The 24,070-nt window shown below is 45.7% G+C and overlaps 1 protein-coding gene across 2 annotated transcripts in view; it reads left to right on the top strand.

The window, feature by feature from the left end:
- Window positions 1-24,070, top strand: part of MYLK (myosin light chain kinase) — a 232,149-nt gene that overhangs the window by 25,497 nt on the left and 182,582 nt on the right. For both annotated transcript variants that reach the window (XM_040358297.1, XM_040358296.1), the window contains exons 2-3: window positions 17,299-17,506; window positions 22,259-22,307. In XM_040358297.1, the coding sequence (XP_040214231.1) occupies window positions 17,299-17,506; window positions 22,259-22,307 (257 nt within the window). The remainder of the gene's footprint in view (window positions 1-17,298; window positions 17,507-22,258; window positions 22,308-24,070) is intronic.

Here is a 24,070-nt window from a genome sequence, read left to right as displayed (position 1 = left end):
AAAAAAATAAGACAACAGTAAAGTTATCCCAATTTTCTATATCGTGAAAGATAATGTTACACCGAGTAAATTGATACCCAACATGTCACGCTTCTTATGGCTACACATTACCAGTTTTGAGTAACAGAGGAGGTCTAGGGCTAGAATTATCGCTCTCGCTCTAGTGATCGCGGCGATACCTCACATGTGGGGTTTTAACACCGTTTTCAAAAGCGGGTGCGATTTGCGTGTGCGTTCACTTCTTACACGCAAGCTCGGCAGAACGGGCGCTTTAATTTTTATTTTAATTATTTACTTTACTTTTTATTTTTACACTCTCTTTTAAAAAAGATAAAACATTTGGGTCACTTTTAAATGTGAGATCTGGGGGTCAAAAATACCTTTTCCCAATATTTTATTTTAAGACCATTGGGTGGAAGTGACGTGTGACGTCACTTCCGTCATCCAATCATACGGAGCCGAGTGGAGGCCATCTTTCTCTCACTCAACTTCATGCCTCTCAGAGGAAAGGACCTGATCGTCTACCGATGGCTCCAGTAAGCGGCGGAGACCCCCAGGGAGGGGGGGGGGGTGGGGCCACCTCTACCACCACCGATAAAAGTGACATGGTAGCGAATCCGCCACAGAGACCACTTCTATCTGAAAGCGGACCGCCCGCTGTTTAAAAAGATACCCGAGTTATGGCAGCGATCTGCCGCCATAACCCTGGTATGCAACGTCAAGCAGCCGCCTTTATTGACAGCGGGCGGACCGGAAGTAGTTAAAATTGCGCACACTCGTGGAATGGCGCCAAACTTCGGTACTTAAAAATCTCCATAGGCGACGCTTTATTTTTATTTATTTTTTACAGATTACCAGTTTAGAGTTACAGAAGAGGTCTAGCGCTAGAATTATCGCTCTCGCTCTAACGTTTGCGGGGATACCTCACATGTGTGGTATGAACACCGTTTACATATGTGGGCGGGACTTGCGTATGCGTTCGATTCTGCGCGCGAGCACGGAGGCGTTTTAAAAGAATCGGAAATATATTCATGAATACAGAGCTGCCTTAATGTGCGTCTTTTAAATCTGCTCTGAGTTTAAAACAACAATTAATAATATAAAATGGTACAAACTGCGGCGATGGCGTGTCGGGGCCTCAGCAGCCAATTAGCAACCAGCTTACTGAAGTCGGCTCAGTGAAGAATATGTTGTCTTTTATTTATTGTGGCCATTTATCGAATAATTCGATTTTCTGGAGTCGTTTTGGTACGTCGTCGTCTGTCCCAGAGGAGGACCTCACCGTCAGGCAGGGCCGCCATCAGGGGGGTGCAGGCAGTACACCTGTAAGGGGCCGGAGGTCCCCAGGGGCCCGGATGGCAACCCCCTTTAAATTTTTTATTTTTTTTTAGGGGTCCGAAGGCCCACAGGGCCACCAGATGGCAACTCCCCTTTTTTGTATTTATTTTTTATAAAAAAAATATATATTTTTATTAATATATTTTTATTTTATTTTTTATTAAAGGGCCAATCTTTTTTTTTTTTTTTAGAGGTCCCCAGGGCCCCCGGGTGGCAACCCCCTCCTTTTTTTTTATTATTAAAGGGCCAATTTTTTTTTTTTAGGGGTACGGTGGTCCCCAGGGGCCCGGATGACAACCCCCCTTTTTTTATACATTTTTTAAAATATATTTGTATTTATTTTATATATATATATAGATTTTTTTCTCCTTTTTTTTGTAAAGGGCCCCCCTTCTCAATTTGCAGCAGCAACCCCCCCCCCCCCCCGCTTCTCAATTTCAGGCGGCAGCACCCCCCCAACCCCCGGTTCTCCGCTCTAGGGGGCCCATGCCTGAAGCTGTGTAAGGGGCCCCATAATTCCTGATGGCGGCCCTGCCGTCAGGACACTTGGTGCCGCGCCGTCCTCCACGCTGACACAGTTTCGCGTCCTCAAATCGTCACTTCGGGGACTTGTTACCATCCGACGTTCTCGCAGGTCACAACCCGGCCGCCCAAACATCACCCTGCTAACCAGACGGGAAATTCACACTTCACTTCAACAACAAGTAATTGTGACTGATGACTTCTTATTAGTCAGAGAGGTCAGAGAGTGGCCGTCACCGCGTACCGCAGATCAGCAACACCCACAGAGCCAAACGACGGCATGTTCACCTGATGGAAGACTATATACTGTATAATAATAAGTGTGTGACTGTGGGGGGAGGGGACATTAGAGTGTAAGCTCCTCTGTACAGAGACTGGTGTGACTGTGGGGGAGGGGACATTATAGTGTAAGCTCCTCTGTACAGAGACTGATGTGGGGGAGGGGACATTAGAGTGTAAGCTCCTCTGTACAGAGACTGATTTGACTGTGGGGAGGGGACATTAGAGTGTAAGCTCCTCTGTATAGAGACTGATGTGACTGTGGGGGGAGGGGACATTAGAGTGTAAGCTCCTCTGTACAGAGACTGATGTGACTGTGGGGGGAGGGGACATTAGAGTGTAAGCTTCTCTGTAGAGAGACTGGTGTGACTGTGGGGGAGGGGACATTAGAGTGTAAGCTCCTCTGTACAGAGACTGGTGTGACTGTGGGGGAGGGGACATTAGAGTGTAAGCTCCTCTGTAGAGAGACTGGTGTGACTGTGGGGGAGGGGACATTAGAGTGTAAGCTCCTCTGTACAGAGACTGATGTGATGTGGGGGAGGGGACATTAGAGTGTAAGCTCCTCTGTACAGAGACTGATGTGATGTGGGGGGGAGGGGACATTAGAGTGTAAGCTCCTCTGTACAGAGACTGATGTGACTGTGGGGGGAGGGGACATTAGAGTGTAAGCTCCTCTGTACAGAGACTGGTGTGACTGTGGGGGGAGGGGACATTAGAGTGTAAGCTCCTCTGTACAGAGACTGGTGTGACTGTGGGGGAGGGGACATTAGAGTGTAAGCTCCTCTGTACAGAGACTGGTGTGACTGTGGGGGAGGGGACATTAGAGTGTAAGCTCCTCTGTACAGAGACTGATGTGACTGTGGGGGGAGGGGACATTAGAGTGTAAGCTCCTCTGTACAGAGACTGATGTGACTGTGGGGGAGGGGACATTAGAGTGTAAGCTCCTCTGTACAGAAACTGATGGGATTGGCTCAGTGATCTCTGTACAGCACTGTTGTATATGTCAGAGCTATTGAAATAGTGAATATATGAATTCTATCCATCTCTGTGTTCCTCGTATTGACACGCTCTGAGGTTGCGGAGTTCCTCGTCTGTCGGTCACGGTGGATATCAGGGTGTAATTACTCCCTCCAGTTTTGTACGCTTTCCTCGGTATTGGGCGCAGGCACCGCCAAGCTCCGATGCTGATTGGAAACAGATGGGGTTCGGCTCTGCCGTCCAATACAACGTGCTCATTTCAGAGCTAAACTCGGTTCTGCCACAATTCATCATCTCTTATTCCGTCATTATGGTCAGAGGGAAACATGAAGGATTACAGAGTGGATATGATATATATTATAATGGAGGACAGCTTCAGATAAAGATTTATAATGAGGGGGTGGGAGACTCTGCTACATCCACTAAGTGATAACTGCATCCAAAGTCATAGAATGCTACAATGATACAATCCTATAAAGATATAATGCTACAATAAAACAATCATATAGATACAATTCTACAATCCTACAATGATACAATCCTACAAAGATACAATCCTATAAAGATATAATGCTACAATGATACAATTATAAAAAAATACAATCATGCAACCCTATAAATATACAATCCTACAATGATACAACCATGAAAAGATACAACCATGAAAAGATACAACCATGAAAAGATACAACCCTATAAAGATACAATCCTATAAAGATTCAATCCTATAAAGATTAAATCCTATAAAGATTCAATCCTATAAAGATACAATTATATAAAGATACAATCTTACAATACAATCATATAAAGATACAATCCTACAATGATACAACCATGAAAAGATACAATCCTACAATTATACAATCCTATAAAGATACAATCCTGCAATGGTACAACCATAAAAAAGATACAGTCCTTTAAAGATACACTCCTACAATTATATAAAGATACAATCATACAATGATACAATTCTATAAAGAAACAATCCTGCAATGATACAACCATGAAAAGATACAATCCTATAAAGATACAATCCTGCAATGATACAACCATGAAAAGATACACTCCTGCAGTGATACAATTCTACAATCATATAAAGATACGATGATACAATCCTACAATGATACAATGCTATAAAGATACAATTACATAAAGATACAGTCTTGCCATGATACAATAATACAAAGATACAATCCTATAAGCTTATAATCCTGCAATGATACAATCCTGCAACGATACAATCCTACAATGATACAATCCTACAATGATACAATCCTACAATGATACAATCCTGCAATGATACAATCCTACAATGATACAATGCTATAAAGATACAATCCTACAATGATACAATCCTATAAAGATACAATCCTACAATGATACAATCCTGCAATGATACAATCCTACAAAGATACAATCCTACAATGATACAATCCTATAAAGATACAATCCTGCAGTGATACAATGCTATAAAGATACGATTCTATAAAGATACAATCCTACAATGATACAATCCTACAATGATACAATCCTATAAGGATACAATCCTACAATGATACAATCCTATAAGGATACAATCCTACAATGATACAATCCTACAATGATACAATCCTACAATGATACAATCCTATAAAGATACAATCCTGCCATGATACAATCCTACTGTGCTACAATTATGAAAAGATACAATCCTATAAAGATGCAATCCTACAATCCTGCAATGATACAATCATATAAAGATACAATTCTATAAAGATACAATCCAACAAAGATAAAAAATACTTTCTTATCAGATAAATAGCTTTACAATCACGCCTGGAATACACCTGTCCATATACTCGCCCAATCACAATAACCGGTTTTGGATACACAGCTACACTGGTATGGATACAAAGGTCTATAATAGTCACACTGGTCTTCATAAGCAGCTGCATATACTCAGAGCTGGATAGACAGGTCCAGATAGACCTATCCATATACACAGCTATATCTACATAGAGATATACAGATCTAGACACAAAGGTCCATAGTCATGGGTTTGGATGACCAGCTGCATGTACTCAGCCCGGGATACACGGCTCCAGATAGGCAGCTGCATATTCTCAGTTTCAGAATCCACATGTACTCCGACATGGATACTAGAATTGTGCATGTCGGGAATTTTCATTTAATTTCGGATGCATTTGTTCCCTGAAGAATTCCACTTCATCCTATTCGTTATGTTGAATCGACTCGTTTTTTGTGTCTTCGGGATTCGTTTCGCATTATTCGATGGTCCGGGTGGATTTGAAAAACGTTGCATTTTTTTCAGGAGATTGATATGTATTCGTTTTTGGGTTTTGATGTTTCAGGTGGACTCGTTGTTCGTATATCTAAACTAAACTTTCGGATGCAGCGGAAAAAATAATACAAACTTCGTCGGCCCCTGAATTTTTCGAACCTAAGAATTACATTAAATTGGGGAACTGAACTGACTGTGACTAGTTAGTGAATCATACATTTTACTCAAATCCGATCGAATGAATTCAAAAATTGAACTTCTTTCACCCGCCCTACTATAGCATCATGTGACGTCATCCAAATGAAACAAATGCATTCGTTAACCTGTTCGTGACGGCGCCTCCTGGCCCTTTAAGAGGTTTATGATGCCGGGAGGTGGGGCTTAAGGTCACATGACCGCCATAATTGGCTATCACAGCAGTCATGTGATCTGGAAAAAAAGCCTCCTACCCACCAGGGGGTAACTGCCATTCCTTGAGAACTACAGTGGCCGGTTGAACATTTCCAATCATCATTACCAGTAGGGTTGCCACCTGTACGGGATTCACCCGGACAGTTTGGGTTTTGAATCTTGTGTCCAGGTTTCAGGCGGACTGAAACCCGGACACGTTATTGAATTCAGACCAGGCTGTGGCTCCCCAAGTAACTAAGATAGTCACACACAAATATGTTGCTGTCCGAGAGCTTCAGCGGCCGTCTGGTGGCAGGTTTGGCATCACTGGAGGGCAGGATGATCATGTTGGGAACCCACCATTGCGCTATGCGCACCATTGCGCTATGCGCACCTCATTACTACTCTCCTTGGGGCACCCAAAGGTGTCCCAGACAGCTAAAGTGTTTGTGTTTGGCTTGAAGAAAAGGTGGCAACCCTATTTACTAGGACAAGGTCACCTAGAGCCCAGAGCAAACATGTCAAACTGCCCTCCCCCCAAAGATGTATGAGCATTGTGTGTAAGCAACCCCCCCCTCCAAAAAATAATCGAGCATCAAACTGCATGCTTACCATTAAATAAAAGTCCCCCCCCCCAACGGTGGAGTCCTGGAAGGTACTGGTAAACAAGGTCATTCCATTTTACAGGGCTACTTACCTGAGCAGGGGGGCCCTGACAAAATTTGATAAGGTGTGGGGAGGTTGGTTGGCCTCGGTGGATACAGTGTCGGATTAGGCCGGGTTCAGTACAGTCATGGAGTGTATGTGTGATGGTGTCTGGGGGGGGTGGAGTGTGGACCTATTTATTTTGGAGCAACGGTGTATTCTGTAAGGGAATGTATCCCATCTCTTTTCTTTCCTGGGCAGAGATTTGCATGTTATACTCTATCAGCATAGAGATCAAGATTGCGCAAAAGGTTGTACTTGTCATGGGGGGGGGGGGGGGGGGGTCACGCGTTACGATATACTTATGATTTGATTTAATCGGATTTCATTGATTTTGATTAGGTTTGTAAACATTTAATGTGTACCAGTGCTGCCCCCCCCTTTTTTTTTTTTTTTTTTTTCCCTTTTTTTTTTTTTTTTTTTTTCTTTTCTTCCCAGCCGGTTTCTGTGTTCTGACCGGTAATTGTCGGTCGCATGTTGCGGCCTAGTATTGTATCTGTGTTGCAAAAATTGAATAAAAATAATTTTCTAAAAAAATAAATAAAAGTCCCCCCCCCTTTTGGAAATCCCCCCTCTCAGCACAAATCTTTGCCCCTCCCCACCCTCAAAAGAATGAGCAGAAATCCTCTACCCCTAAAATTTCCCTTCCTAGTACACATCTTCTCTCCCCCCCCCCAATTTAAATTCCCCCCAAATCCCCCCTCCTAGCACTAATCTTCTTCCCATCCCCCCTCCCAACACAAATGCCCCTTAAATTACCACTCTTAGCAACCTCTAAATTTTCCCTCCTAGAACAATACTTACCCCCTTAATCCCCCCCTCCCCAGCACAAATCTTCTTCCCTCCATCCCCCCCTTCCTACACACATTCCCCTAAATCACCACTTTTGACACCCCACAAATTTTTTCTCCCACTTACCTCCCTGCAGCCCCCTTCATTCCCCCTCCCCTAGCACAAATCTTCTCACCTTTTTCCCTACTCCCTACACAAGTCCCCTTTTAATCACCACTCTTAGCACCCCCCCCCCCCCTCCCTTCGCCAAATTTCCCCTCCTAGAGCAATACTTACCCCATGTTGCCCCCCCCAATTCCCCCTTCCAACACAAATTTTCTCCCCCCAATATCCTTGCGGCACCCCCACATGAGACCACAGTGCCCAGGACAGCCCTCCTGCCCACCCCTTGTCTTCTGTATGGAAGGATCTCTGTGTGTTCTGTACAATGAGGGAAGAGATGTCCATACATTGTGATGTGTGTATATACTGTATATGAACGGTGGTTGGCTCTTGGCGACTCGCGCTGCGATAAGCCGTTTCTGGGTGGAGGAAATGGTTTTCTTCCTGTCAGGAAGTGGCTGGGATGTTTGTGGCCGGGTCCCGGCTCTGTAATTCCTTCTCATATCATTAGACAATGTCCTAATTCAGGCTAATTACAGGGCACGGGGGGATCTTGGCACCGACCCCGGCCCGGCTCTACTGCATGACCAGCCTCAGACGACTCCTGTATGAGAAATGGGCCAGAGACTCCGCTCAGAGCTAAGAGGTCCAGAATACGGCACAAGTACTGAGGAACTACAAATACCAGCTTGGCCTGAGATCCAGAGCTACAAGTCCCAGCTTGGTGTGACACCCACAACTACAGGTCCCAGCTTGGTGTGACACCCACAACTACAGGTCCCAGCTTGGCCTGAGATCCAGAGCTACAGGTCCCAGCTTGGCCTGAGATCCAGAGCTACAGGTCCCAGCTTGGCCTGAGATCCAGAGCTAAAGGTCCCAGCTTGGCCTGAGATCCAGAGCTACAAGTCCCAGCTTGGTGTGACACCCACAACTACAGGTCCCAGCTTGGTGTGACACCCACAACTACAGGTCCCAGCTTGGCCTGAGATCCAGAGCTGCAGGTCCCAGCTTGGCCTGAGATCCAGAGCTACAGGTCCCAGCTTGGCCTGAGATCCAGAGCTACAGGTCCCAGCTTGGCCTGAGATCCAGAGCTAAAGGTCCCAGCTTGGCCTGAGATCCAGAGCTGCAGGTCCCAGCTTGGCCTGAGATCCAGAGCTACAAGTCCCAGCTTGGCCTGAGATCCAGAGCTACAAGTCCCAGCTTGGCCTGAGATCCAGAGCTACAAGTCCCAGCTTGGCCTGAGATCCAGAGCTACAAGTCCCAGCTTGGCCTGAGATCCAGAGCTACAAGTCCCAGCTTGGCCTGAGATCCAGAGCTACAAGTCCCAGCTTGGCCTGAGATCCAGAGCTACAAGTCCCAGCTTGGCCTGAGATCCAGAGCTACAGGTCCCAGCTTGGCCTGAGATCCAGAGCTACAGGTCCCAGCTTGGCCTGAGATCCAGAGCTAAAGGTCCCAGCTTGGCCTGAGATCCAGAGCTGCAGGTCCCAGCTTGGCCTGAGATCCAGAGCTACAGGTCCCAGCTTGGCCTGAGATCCAGAGCTACAGGTCCCAGCTTGGCCTGAGATCCAGAGCTACAGGTCCCAGCTTGGCCTGAGATCCAGAGCTACAGGTCCCAGCTTGGCCTGAGATCCAGAGCTACAGGTCCCAGCTTGGCCTGAGATCCAGAGCTACAGGTCCCAGCTTGGCCTGAGATCCAGAGCTACAGGTCCCAGCTTGGCCTGAGATCCAGAGCTACAGGTCCCAGCTTGGCCTGAGATCCAGAGCTACAGGTCCCAGCTTGGCCTGAGATCCAGAGCTACGAGTCCCAGCTTGGCCTGAGATCCAGAGCTACAAGTCCCAGCTTGGCCTGAGATCCAGAGCTACAAGTCCCAGCTTGGCCTGAGATCCAGAGCTACAAGTCCCAGCTTGGCCTGAGATCCAGAGCTACAAGTCCCAGCTTGGCCTGAGATCCAGAGCTACAAGTCCCAGCTTGGCCTGAGATCCAGAGCTACAAGTCCCAGCTTGGCCTGAGATCCAGAGCTACAAGTCCCAGCTTGGCCTGAGATCCAGAGCTACAAGTCCCAGCTTGGCCTGAGATCCAGAGCTACAAGTCCCAGCTTGGCCTGAGATCCAGAGCTACAAGTCCCAGCTTGGCCTGAGATCCAGAGCTACAAGTCCCAGCTTGGCCTGAGATCCAGAGCTACAGGTCCCAGCTTGGCCTGAGATCCAGAGCTACAGGTCCCAGCTTGGCCTGAGATCCAGAGCTACAAGTTCCAGCTTGGGCTGAGATCCAGAGCTACAAGGCCCAGCTTGGCCTGACACCCAGACCTACAAGTCCTAACTTGGCCATGTGCCATCAGCATGTGATGCCCCCCGGCAAAGATAGAACCTTGTCCCCATAGTGATAAGGTCAAGGGCCTCTTCCCCACAACCCTGGCCTAATGTTAGGGGGGGTCTGCAGGTGGGGAGCTTATCAGAACCTGGAAGCTCCCTTTAAAAATAAGGGGCCTCCAGATACACACCTACAGGGCGGACTAGTGTCTTCATTCAACCTTACCATCTATGAAACTATGATACCCCCCTCCCCCACACACATGAATATAGTGCCCCTACTCCATTCCCCCAAAAATGTAAGCCCCAAGTCCTAAAAAAAATGTCCCCCCTTTGTATTGTCCATCACGATGCCCGTTGCCTCGGACTGACCCGCCTACAAGACCGATCCTGATGGTAATGCTTGCTGAATGGCCCCTCCCCAACTGTAACCAACAAGGGAAGAGGCGGGGATAGCGTTGACATCATTGGCCATGTTTGGTCGTTGTCATTATATTTACATTCTCGTTATTGGATATAAAATATATATTTAATTTTAAAAGAATACATCGGGGTCCCGGCGCCATCACTTTGCCAAGCTGGTGCAAGTATGCCGACCGGGAAAGTCAGAAAACGCCCGAAATCCTAATTTCCATGCGTCTTCCGGGGTCAGTGACTAAATAGATTAAGCAGCTTCAGTATTTACACGTGTTCATTATTTATACGCTCCAACACTCGCAGTAGCGCAATAGACCTTTTTCACTTATTTCACTAAATAGTGAAGACGGAGGATCAGCATGACAGCCAGGCAATCGGTAGGTCCGTCATTCTTCTTTAAGGACTATAGGAGGTCCCCCATCTGTCCTGAGATTCATCCGTATCCTGGGGAAGTCCATTCCGCCCCCGTGTCCCCCCCCCCCCCGATCTCCTCATTGTCCGTGGATGAGTGAGCCCCGGATTGGACGTCACATTGGCGGTCGGACAGGTGCAGGACCTCCGAGGGGAATTTTGTTTCCCGTCATGACTATTTCTCTAATCACTCTCAAGGAATGTACATAGAGAATGATGATTCCTCCATATGTAATAATAACAGAATGAGACCAGAACTCCTCCCACGAGGAGCAAAGAGGACCCGTCTGATCGTTTTCTACTTCCCCAGGAGAGGTCCTTGCTCTCATGTACATTTTGGGTGTCAGTCTGGATGGGAGGGTCTTCATAAGCAGGCTGTGTTTGCATGCAGACCGCCTACATGTGATGCTGAGCCTCCCTGATTGGTTTGAAATGAGAGCCAATGAAGGAAAGGGGCGGGGCCAGAGACAGCCAGCATTCTGCCCCACTTTCATGTCTTGTATTGGAACTGCATTAGGTTATAATTTTTCTGACATCTAGTGGCAGTTTTGGGCAACTACAACTTTACCAATGGGATTTTCCTCTGTTCTCCCCTCCTGTTTAGTGCTAGTTAGTTCATTCCTATAGCTAGACCCTCCCATACCTCCCCAACTTTCTTTAATGGGAATGAGGGACGCCTATTAGCAAAAATATGTAGGCATAGGACACACCCCCGGCCACGCCCCTTTTACCACTTCCCGCCCAACGTATGCAGAATGATGGCTAGGAAGTGGTTCTGATATCCTGACTGGGCGTCATATGACCTCCAGCAGGATAACGCGCGATCGCGAGTTCGGCGTGTCAGTCTGACACCCCCACGTCTCCGATCGTGATAAGAAGCCTCCGACAGAGCATGATCAGCTGTGACCAATCACAGCTGATCATCGCGTGAACCAGGAAGTGTCGTCAATCAGCGATTTTTATCGTGACTGCGACATTGTGGCGGACACATCGGACACTTTTGATGCTATTTTGAGACATATGAAAATGCACTGATTACTGTGTAAGTGACACTGGCAGGGAAGGGGTTAACCAGTAGGGGGCGAGGAAGGGGTTAAGTGTGTCCTAGGGAGTGATTCTAACTGTGAGGGGGCGTGGCTACGAGTGACGCGACACTGATCGCTGTTCCCAATGACAGGGAGCAGACGATCGCTGTCCTGTCACTAGGAAGAACGGGGGAAATGCCTTGTTTACGCTGACAACTCCCTGTTCTGCAGCTCCGTGACACGATCACGGGCACGCTCACGGAGTGCGTGGCACAATTTTTTTTCCTAGGGGTCCAGAGACCCCCAGGACCCCAGATGGCAACCCCCCCTTTTTTTTTTTATTAAAAAAAACATATTTTTTTAATATATTTTTATTTTATTTTTTATTAAAGGGCCAATTATTTTTTTTTTTTAGAGGTCCGGAGGTCCCCAGGGGCCCGGAGATCCCCAGGGCCCTGGATGACAACCCCCCCTTTTTTTTTTTATATATTTTTTTATTTATTTTATTTTTTATTTATTTTATATATATATTATTATTATTATTATTATTATTATTAATAAAGGACCCAGAGGTCCCCAGGGCCCCAGACGGCAAACCCCCCTTTTTAAAAAAAAAAATATATATATTTTTTATTTCTTTTTATTAAAGGGCCCAGAGGTCCCCAGGGCCCTGGATGACTACACCCCTTTTTTATACATATTTTTTTTTATTTCTTCTTTTTTTCTTCTCAATTCGCAGCACCCTCCCCCCCGCTTCTCAATTTCAGGGCACCCGTCCCCCCTCCCCCCGGTTCTCTGCTCCAGGCGGCCCATGCCTGAAGCTGTGTAAGGGGCCCCATAATTCCTGATGGCTGCCCCGATGGTCAGCAAGTTGTAAATAGATAATTAGTGCATTTTATATACAACTATATAGATCAGACCAAAATGAGGGACAAACAATAAATGAGGACCAGGGGGACAAAATGAGGGACAGTCCCGCCATATCAGGAACAGTTGGAAGGTCTGGACCCTCCTCACGTCTTCTATGTCCCCTCCCCCTTCTGTGTAAAGTACAGCAGTCACACAGAGACGGGGCTCAGGAAAGTGAACTTCTTGTTACACTTGAAATGATTAGAAAAACTTCCTCTGTAATGCAATTAACTGAAGTAAAATTCCATTGGATTGAACTTCTGTGTCTTAATGGAGAGTGAAGCTGCCTGTGGATGTTGCCAAGTCAGCAGGTGACCATATTGTCCGGACAGTCTGGGTCAGAGATCGTATATCTGACACCTCGGCCCCCCCCTTCCCCGGCGCCTAGGATCGCCCCTGTGTCTATGCATAAAGCGCATCTGAAACAAAACTGTCTGTAGAATGAAGAGATATTAACGGGGGGGGGGGGGGGGGTAGGATGGCTGATCACACCCCATCCCATTCATACTGAAACCTCCTCGGCCCTCCAGTTCCTCATCTCACCTCCCGGCCGGTTTTGGCAGATCAATAGAATTCTAGAAAAGGACATTGCTGCACGAAACTGGTTGTCAGAATATATTCCCCTCCCCCCCCCTCGAGTTCCTCTTGTCAGACTTGTCACCATTTTTTACTTTTTCGTTAAATATTAAAGATCTCTGCAGAGAATTCTCCCCCCCCGAGGGGCCAAATCCACAAAGACGGGATTGTTCCCAAATCAGGATCTCTAATGGAGCCGTCGGCATCGAGGTCACCCACCTAGGAGGACATTGTGTGACTGGTCACCATCGGTGTTCAGGGAACTACAAGTCCCAGCCTGACCTGACCACTAGAACTACGAGTCCCAGCCTGGCCTGACCACTAGAACTACAAGTCCCAGCCTGAGCACTAGAACTACAAGTCCCAGCCTGACCAGACCACTAGAACTACAAGTCCCAGCCTGACCTGACCACTAGAACTACGAGTCCCAGCCTGGCCTGACCACTAGAACTACAAGTCCCAGCCTGACCTGACCACTAGAACTACAAGTCCCAGCCTGACCACTAGAACTACAAGTCCCAGCCTGACCACTAGAACTACAAGTCCCAGCCTGACCACTAGAACTACAAGTCCCAGCCTGACCACTAGAACTACAAGTCCCAGCCTGACCTGACCACTAGAACTACGAGTCCCAGCCTGGCCTGACCACTAGAACTACAAGTCCCAGCCTGACCTGACCACTAGAACAACGAGTCCCAGCCTGGCCTGACCACTAGAACTACAAGTCCCAGCCTGACCTGACCACTAGAACTACGAGTCCCAGCCTGACCTGACCACTAGAACTACGAGTCCCAGCCTGACCAGACCACTAGAACTACAAGTCCCAGCTTGGCCTGACCACTAGAACTACAAGTCCCAGCTTGGCCTGAGCACTAGAACTACAAGTCCCAGCCTGAGCACTAGAACTACAAGTCCCAGCCTGGCCTGAGCACTAGAACTACAAGTCCCAGCCTGGCCTGAGCACTAGAACTACAAGTCCCAGCCTGAGCACTAGAACTACAAGTCCCAGCCTGACCGGACCACTAGAACTACAAGTCCCAGCCTGACCGGACCACTAGAACTACAAGTCCCAGCCTGAGCACTAGAACTACAAGTCCCAGCCTGACCACTAGAACTACAAGTCCCAGCCTGACTTGACCACTAGAACTACAAGTCCCAGCCTGACCTGACTACTAGAAATACAAGTCCCAGCCTGACCTGACTACTAGAAATACAAGTCCCAGCCTGACCTGACTACTAGAAATACAAGTCCCAGCCTGACCTGACCACTAGAACTACGAGTCCCAGCCTGGCCTGACCACTAGAACTACAAGTCCCAGCCTGACCTGACCACTAGAACTACAAGTCCCAGCCTGACCACTAGAACTACAAGTCCCAGCCTGACCACTAGAACTACAAGTCCCAGCCTGACCACTAGAACTACAAGTCCCAGCCTGACCACTAGAACTACAAGTCCCAGCCTGACCACTAGAACTACAAGTCCCAGCCTGACCTGACCACTAGAACTACGAGTCCCAGCCTGACCTGACCACTAGAACTACAAGTCCCAGCCTGACCTGACCACTAGAACTACAAGTCCCAGCCTGACCTGACCACTAGAACAACGAGTCCCAGCCTGGCCTGACCACTAGAACTACAAGTCCCAGCCTGACCTGACCACTAGAACTACGAGTCCCAGCCTGACCTGACCACTAGAACAACGAGTCCCAGCCTGGCCTGACCACTAGAACTACAAGTCCCAGCCTGACCTGACCACTAGAACTACAAGTCCCAGCCTGACCTGACCACTAGAACTACGAGTCCCAGCCTGACCTGACCACTAGAACTACGAGTCCCAGCCTGACCACTAGAACTACGAGTCCCAGCCTGACCAGACCACTAGAACTACAAGTCCCAGCTTGGCCTGAGCACAAGAACTACAAGTCCCAGCCTGAGCACTAGAACTACAAGTCCCAGCCTGGCCTGAGCACTAGAACTACAAGTCCCAGCCTGAGCACTAGAACTACAAGTCCCAGCCTGACCGGACCACTAGAACTACAAGTCCCAGCCTGAGCACTAGAACTACAAGTCCCAGCCTGACCACTAGAACTACAAGTCCCAGCCTGACCTGACTACTAGAAATACAAGTCCCAGCCTGACCTGACTACTAGAAATACAAGTCCCAGCCTGACCTGACTACTAGAAATACAAGTCCCAGCCTGACCTGACTACTAGAAATACAAGTCCCAGCCTGACCTGACTACTAGAACTACAAGTCCCAGCCTGACCACTAGAACTACAAGTCCCAGCCTGACCTGACTACTAGAAATACAAGTCCCAGCCTGACCTGACTACTAGAAATACAAGTCCCAGCCTGACTTGACCACTAGAACTACAAGTCCCAGCCTGACCACTAGAACTACAAGTCCCAGCCTGACCACTAGAACTACAACTTTTCTGCCACAAGATGTCCTCAGTCTGATGGCCAGCATCATTCAACTCCTCCTCTGAGCCCAGATCATCCTGGGCCCGCCCCCAGCCTCTGACTGGACAGTGAAAGGAGAAGCCGCTCAGTGATTGGCTCATCTCTCTGCTCTCTCCTCTTATCACCATGCTTTTTCTCTGCGCATGATCCGATTGGCTCCTTTCTCTCACAGGACACAAGTTCTGGTGACATCCAGGGATTCCCTTGTTTGGAATGATATTCTCTCGCTTCCTGTTTTGTCTGTGGAACAGGAAGTAAAGAGAAATCTCCCGAATGGGGACACAGATGGGGGGAAAAAAACCTCACAGGGGTTATAACCCTCCCCCTCCCCCTCTACACTATCCAAATAAAAAATGCTTTTAGTTCTACTAATTGTAAAACTGTCAGGTGATAAACAGAAATGGAGACCTGTGCACTGCCGAAAAATTTGTTTGTTTTCATTTCATTTATTATTTTTTTTGGTCATTTGCAATTCGTAAATACAAAACTTCTAAAATTTGTAAAATTAGAAAATACAAAAATAAAAAATAAAATCCGAAAAAATAACAAACTATTAATAACTATGAAATGATAGGTATTGAAATTTCCTTTTAAAATGTGGCTGTTAGTGATAGTAGCGAATACGAATTTATCCGAAATAACGAATGCCGCATGTAAACAAATGGAACGGAAAAAATTTGTAATAATAATAAAAATAATAATAATGAAAAGTTTTTTACTATTATTGTTATTTCTTATTATTAATTTGTTACATTCCGTTCGTTTTGATGCAGCATTTTTTTTTTTTTGGGGATAATTCATAACTGCGTATAAATTTGTAACAAATTAATAATAATAAATAACAATAATAAAAAAGTTTTATTATTATTTATTAATTCCTCCCGTTCCATTTGTTTAGATGCGGCATTCGTTATTTCGGATAAATTCGCATTCGTTCCTTTCACTAACAGCCAATTTTGAAAGGAAATTCCAACGCCTATCATTTAATAGTTTAATTTATTATTTCATTATTTCATTATTTTATTATTATTTATTATTTATTTATTTCTTTATTTATTTATTTATTATTATTATTTATTATTCATTATTATTTATTATTTTATATTATTTATTTATTATTATTATTATTTATTATTCATTATTATTTATTATTTTATATTATTTATTTATTATTATTATTATTTATTATTCATTATTATTTATTTTATATTATTTATTTATTTATTATTATTATTATTATTTATTATTCATTATTATTTATTATTTTATATTATTTATTTATTATTTAATTTATTATTTCATTATTTTATTATTATTTATTTATTTATTTATTTTTATTTATTTATTTATTATTATTATTATTTATTATTCATTATTATTTATTATTTTATATTTATTATTATTATTTATTATTCATTATTATTTTATATTATTTATTTATTATTTAATTTATTATTTCGGATTTTCGAATTTACGAATATTTGGACAAATTTGTTTTAAGGTTTTTTTTTTTGTTAATTCGAATATTTCCGAATGTCAATTCGGAAATATTCGAATTAACAAAAAAAAAACACCTTTAAAACAAATTTGTCCAAATATTCGTAAATTCGAAAATCTGAAATAATAAATTAGTTTCGTTCCAAATTCGATATTTAACTAATTTCGACAAATTTCGTTAGAAATTTGTCGAAATGAGTTAAAAATCGAATTCGGAACGAAACGAATTGCACGCGTCTACAGAAATGCAATAAAATCTCTGTGAATTCGGATTGTGAATGTCGGTGTTCTCTGTGTTCCAGGTCCGGGGGAGTCCGGAACCGCGGGTCACGTGGTACAGGAACGGGCAGCCGGTCCAAGATGGCGGCCGGTGCAGCGCGGAGCAGAGTGCGAGGGGAACGTTCTGCCTCACCATAAAGGAAGTCGGCGAGGAGGATGGCGGGAAATACACCTGCGAAGCGACCAATGAGGAGGGAGTGCGCCAAGTGACCATCGAACTGATTGTGGAAGGTGAATAACGGCGATCGGCTCGGATTGGAATTTTCTGATTGGTTTACTTGTAGCAGCCTGTGCTTGGCTCGCTTTTCAGAGGGAGTTTGACAAGGTGGCTCAGAGGCAATATGTTGCCTGAATTCCCCTTTTAACCCCCAAGGCCCCATTTATAAATGCGCTTTTTTTTTTGCGTTTTTTTCCGCCTGGCACGCATGCATTTTAATGGGCTGCCATACATGGGACAATCGCAACGAAGTAGCTCATAGAGATTTTTTTTACCATACGTTTTGCTGTGTCTGTTGCGCATTTTTGCATGCTGCAAAGTATGCGTCTGCTTGTCGTGTTTGGGGCGCCATTTAACAAGTGAATAGCGCTGAAAAACGAAACGTGCATTTTTTGCGCATTTTGTAAATGTGGGCCGTATCTCGCGCTTTTTCATGCGTTTATAAAATAGGGGCCTAAAAAGTCTGCAGTGCGGCGACGCAACTGCGTACGTTACACGCGACTACAGGGTCCTTTTGTTTCAATGGGTGGCATTTGGGGGTGGTACTGCCTACTAGACATGAGCACTGCCGGAATTTTTATTTTTTTTTTCCTTTTTTATTTTTTTTTCAAGTCATTCGTTATCGCAATTCGTAAATTTGAAAATTCGTCAATTCAAAAATTCAAAAAGAATAACTAACTATTAAATTATAGGTATTGGAATTTCACTTTCAAATTTGGCTTTTAGTGAACGTAAAGAATACGAATTTATCCGAAGTTACGAATTATCCAAAATAACGAATTTCGCATCTAAACAAATGGAACGGGACGAATTAATAATAAATAATAATAAAACTTTTTTTATTATTATTATTATTATTGTTATTTATTATTATTAATTTGTTAATTTTTTCTATATTTATTTCCTTTATTCTCCCTTTTTTTTTTGTTTACTTTTTGGATAAACGGCTAGGACGCCAGCGGTCAAAGTCTATATCAACAGTAGAATTCTGACTTGAAATTATTTGTATATTTATTTATGTCTGTTTGTATAAAATTGCTTAAAATAAAATATAGAGTTTAAAAAGAAAATGAAAAAATTCGAAAGAATAACTAACTAATAATAACTAACTATTAAATGATATGTATTGGAATTTCCTTTTAGATTTGGCTGTTAGTGAAGGTAGCGAATACGAATTTATCCAAAGTTACGAATTATCCAAAATAAAGAATCTAAACAAAGGGAACGGAACTAATTAATAATAAATGATAATAAAACATTATTTTTATTTCGGATAAATTCGTATTTGTTAGATTTATGAACAGCCAAATTTGAAAGCAAATTCCAATACCTATAATTTAATAGTTAGTAATAATGACAGTTTTTTTTTATTAGTTATTATTTCAGATTTTCAAATTTTAGGGTTTTGGATTTTCAAATTTTACGGTTTTCTAACTTTCAGGTTTTTGGATTTTCTAATTTACGGGTTTTCGGATTTGTGAATATTCGGAAAAATTTGTTTAATGGGTTTTTGTTATTTCAGATATTTCCGAATTAACGAATTTGTTGAAATTCGTTAAAAAAATTAATTTGGAATGGAAAACTAATTGCACGTGTCTACTGCTTACCAGGGGGGTGTAAGTGTCCAAACATGAGCGGGGGGGGGGGGGGGCAGTGTGTCAGGGGGATGCAGGTGGTATATTGGAGGATGCATTGGTGCAGATAAATATGTATCGGGGGGAACCAGGGGGTGCAGAATGTGGGATAATGGGGGTGTAGGGGGGTGCAGAATAAGGACCCTTGGGGAATAAATGGGGCACAGAGTGTAGAGTAATGGGTGTGCAGAGTGAGGGATGTAGAATTTGGGGTAATATGAGATGTAGGGGCTATATAAGGACTTTTGGGGATATAGGGGTACAGAGTGTAGGGTAATGTGTGTGTGTGTGTATATAATGTGGAATGCAGGGGGTTCAGAATGTGGGGTAATAAGAGATGTAGGAAGTACATAGTATAGAGTAATGGGTGTATATAATGTGGGGTAATGTGGGATTCAGGGGGTGCAGAATGTGGGGTCATGGGGGATGTAGGGGGTGCAGAATAAGGACTATTGGGGAATATAGTGGGCACAGAGTGTAGAGTAATGGGTGTGCAGAATGAGGGATGTAGGGGGTGCCGAATGTGGGGTAATATGAGATGCAGAGGGTACAGAATAAGCACTATTGGAGAATATAGGGGGTACTGAGTGTAGAGTAATGGGTTTGCAGAATGTGGGATGCAGGGGGTGCAGAATGTGGGGTAATATTAGATGGAGGGGGTACAGAATAATGACTGTTGAGGAATATAGGGGGTACAAAGTGTAGATTAATGGGTGTGCAGAATGTGGGGTCATGTGGGGTGCAGGGGGTGCAGAATGTGGAGTAATAAAAGATGTAGGAGGTGCAGAGTGTAGAATAATGGGTGTGCAGAATGTTGGATAACTGGGGGTGCAAGGGGTGCAGAATTTGGGGTAATATGAGATGCATGGGGTACAGAATAATGACCATTGGGGAATATAGGGGGTACAGAGTGTAGAGTAATGGGTGTGCAGAATGTGGGGTAACGGGGGATGCAGCGGGTGCATAGGATGCAGTAGTAAGAGATGTGGGAGGTGCAGAATGTGGGGTAATGAGGGATGTAGGGGGTGCAGAATGTGGGGTAATGGGGGATGTAGGGGGTGCAGAATGTGGGGTAATGGGGGATGTAGGGGGTGCAGAATGTGGGGTAATGGGGGATGTAGGGATGCAGAATGTGGGGTAATGGGGGATGTAGGGGGTGCAGAATGTGGGGTAATGGGGGATGTAGGGGGTGCAGAATGTGGGGTAATGGGGGATGTAGGGGGTGCAGAATGTGGGGTAATGGGGGATGTAGGGATGCAGAATGTGGGGTAATGGGGGATGTAGGGGGTGCAGAATGTGGGGTAATAGGGGATGTAGGGGGTGCAGAATGTGGGGTAATGGGGGATGTAAGGAGTGCAGCATGTGGAGTGCAGGGTGGTGTGTGGGGGTCAGGGGTACACTGTGAGGTGTAATGGGGGTATTGGGTGGTGACAGATGTAGGTGATACAAGATGCTGGATAGTTGGGGATGCAGAGTGTTGGGGTACTAGTGGGTGATACAGGACATGGGGGGGGGGGGGGGTACAGAGGGTTGGGGTAATAGGGGATGCAGCGGTTGCATCAATTTTAAAATCCTCTGTCTGATCTACAGGGGCTACCACCAGCTGGGCCCACAGTTCCTATCAGATCTGACTCCACACTATATACCTAGACGCTGTCTTCGCTCAGCCGACAAAGCTCTACTCATTGGCAATACTGACAGGCTAATTTCTATAGGAGGAAAACGGATTGGCTCCGCGGGGGGGGGACTCTCTGGAACCAAATCCCGCTTAACATTCGCATCTCCCAAAGCCTATATGCGTTCAGGAAGAAGCTGAAGACCTGGCTATTCTGCCAAGCATTTCAATCCTAGGCCAATTTTTCTTCGCTGATTTCTTTTTTTTTCTTCTCCCTTTTCTTTTAATTATGCTCCCCTCGCCAGAACATCCGGGCTATTTTGTCACAAAGCGCTTTGGCACCACCGACCGGTGGTATATGCGCGCTTCCCAAATAAATAGTAATAAATAAATAAATAAAATAGTGTGGGATAATAGGGGGGGATAATCGAGTTCAGTGCATGGAATATTTGGGGGTGCAGAAGGTGAAGTAGTGAACAGGGCCACTATTTTGGGGGGTACTGAGGGTGCTCTGTCCGGTAGGCTGTATGGGGCCCCTTGATTTCTGTGTATCTATGATTGATACATTCGGAGGTTCTCAGTCATCTGACGGATATATTGTATGTATTGTATTCCTGTACATTGTATACATGGGCCCGGATTCATGTAGCACTTACGCCGACGTATCTCGAGATACGCCGCGTAAGTGTAAATGTGCGCCGTCGTATCTGTGCGCCGTGCCCACAGAACTAGATACGCCTGTAAATAGTCTTCCTACGACCGACGTAAGTTTCCTACGCCGTCGTATTGTGGGCGCATATTTACGCTGGCCGCAAGGGGGCGCTCCCATTGATTTACGATTCGAATATGCAAATGAGTGAGATACGCCGATTCACGAACGTACTTGCGCCCGACACATTAATATACGCGGTTTACGTAGGTCGTACGCCCGACGTAAAGTTATTCCCCATCTATGAGGCGCAACTCATGCAAAGGTATGGACCAGGGAACAGCCGTCGTATTTTACGTCGTTTACGTAGTAGTACGTGAATAGGGATGGGCGTAGGTTACGTTCAAGTCGTAGGCTGTGATTCGACGTATCTTAGGCGTACGTTACAACGTGATTCTGAGCATGCGCACTGGGATGCGTCCACGGGACGGCGCATGCGCCGTACGTTAATCGTATCTTTATGACGCTCAGTCCATCGTTTACATGGGGTCACGCCTCATTAGCATGGCTCACGCCCACTGCCACTTACAACGAGTTACGTCGAGGGAACCCAGCGTAGATTTGGGAGCAAGTGCTTTGTGAATACTGTGCTTGCCGCTCTGCGCTACGTTTGCGTAGCGTATATTTGATACGCTACGCCGGCATAACTCTGCGCCGATGTACGTGAATCCGGCCCATTGTATGTATTGTATTCCTGTACATATCATATCAGCGCAGCGTATAACGATCTCCATTGTCTGTATTATTCTTATATATTTAGTTCTGTGATTCTGATCTAATATGTGATGTTTGTGGTTTTTTTTTGCAGGTAGCGCGGTGCCGCGGTACGCCTTGCCGTCCAGCTCCCGCAGTCCCGGGTGAGACGTTGTAGATTGACAATCGCTAAGTCTTTCGTCTCCCCGCTCACATCTCTCGCCTGTTTCCTTTGGCCCGCCGTCCTCCTGTCCAACCTTCCAATAAAAACACCCTCCCCCCTTATTAACACAAATCGCCATGCCAGCGCCATAATCCCAGGAACCGCCTGACGCCTGTCAAACATGGCCGCTCTCCGGCTTGCGCTCTGCTGGATTGGATCCCTGCGCCATCTCTATACAATATTCTGCATCTGCTTCTCCATTCTGAAACCTTATTGTGATTGGCTGATATTGGCACTGATGCTGGCAGCCCCCCCCCCCCCCCGAGCCACTAATAAATGTGAATCGCTGTTCAGGGGCTCGCAGCCTAACCAATCACAGCAGGGGAGAGAGTCCAGAAGTCTGGGTGATTATTGGGCATATTTGGTGCCAACTGGATCACATGACTGAAAAGTATGACGGAGTTCATGTTGTGTGATGGGTAGAAGGTCATCTAATGGGCATGGGGCGGGATTAGTTAACAATTCCTCACTTGGTGTCACAGATGGCGCTCCCTATCCACTGGGAGAAGAACTGTCTGGAGCTGGAGAGTGCTGGAGGCTGGGGGGAGACACGGCCGGGTGTCATGGAGGAGCACAGGGCACACTGGGTGTCACTCGATGACACAGGAGGCTCTGGGGTGCATTTGGAGTCACTAGATGAAATGGGTTCCTTTTGGGGTTCAGTTGCAGTAATGGGGGTGCATTGGGGCACATCGGGGTAACTAGATGACACAGGATGCTCTGTGATACACTTGTAGTCCAGGGGTGGGAGGGGCACAGGATCATTCTAGGAGTCATTGGATGACAAAGGATGGACTGGGGTACTCTGGTGTAACCAGGGACATTAGAGTCAGTGGATGGCACAGAATTCCCTGGGGTACACTGGAGTTGGGGGTCTCTCAGGAAACACAGGGGTACACTTGGAGTCAGTAGATGACAGAGAGGGCACTTGGGAAAACTTGGAGTCAGAGGGGCACATGTGGGTGCACTTGGAGTCACTAGATGACACAGGGTGCTCTGGGGTGCGTTGGAGTCAAAGGGGGTGCACAGGAGCATTCTATGAGTCATTAGATGACAAAGGATGGACTGGGGTGCACTGGAGTCACTATATGGCACAGAAAGCCAAGGGGCACACTTGGAGTCAGCAGATGACACGGGGTGCACCGGGGTGAACTTGGAGTCAGTCACTAGATGACACAGGTCACTAGTTGACACAGGGATGCTCTTTGGGGCACTTGGAGTGATGAGGGGACTGTGGTCACTAGGTGACACTAGGGTGCACTGGAGTCGGGGGGGTCTCACAGTGGTCACTGGATGGAGCAGCAAACCCAGGGGCACACTTGGAGTCAGTAGATGACAGAGAGGGCACTTGGGAAAACTTGGAGTCAGAAGGGTGCATGTGGGTGCACTTGGAGTCACTAGATGACAATGGATGCTCTTTGGGGGAACTTGGAGTGAAGGGGGTGCATAGAGATGCCCTTGGGGTCACTAAATAATATGTGACACTCTTGGGGGCACTTGGAGTGAAGGGGGCGCACTGTGATCAGTAGATGACACAGGATGTATTGGGGTGAACCTAGAGTCACAGGGGCACATGTGGGTGCACTTGGAGTAACTAGATGACTTGGGATGTTCTGGGTGCGTTGGAATCGAGGGGGGCGCACAGGAACATTCTAGGAGTCATTAGATGACAAAGGATGGCCTGGGGTACACTTGAATAATGAT

Source organism: Rana temporaria, chromosome 6 (genome assembly GCF_905171775.1).
Source record: "Rana temporaria chromosome 6, aRanTem1.1, whole genome shotgun sequence".
Taxonomy (NCBI): Eukaryota; Metazoa; Chordata; class Amphibia; order Anura; family Ranidae; genus Rana; species Rana temporaria.
Note: the sequence above shows the minus strand (reverse complement) of the source record. Positions and strands in the feature narration are given on the sequence as shown.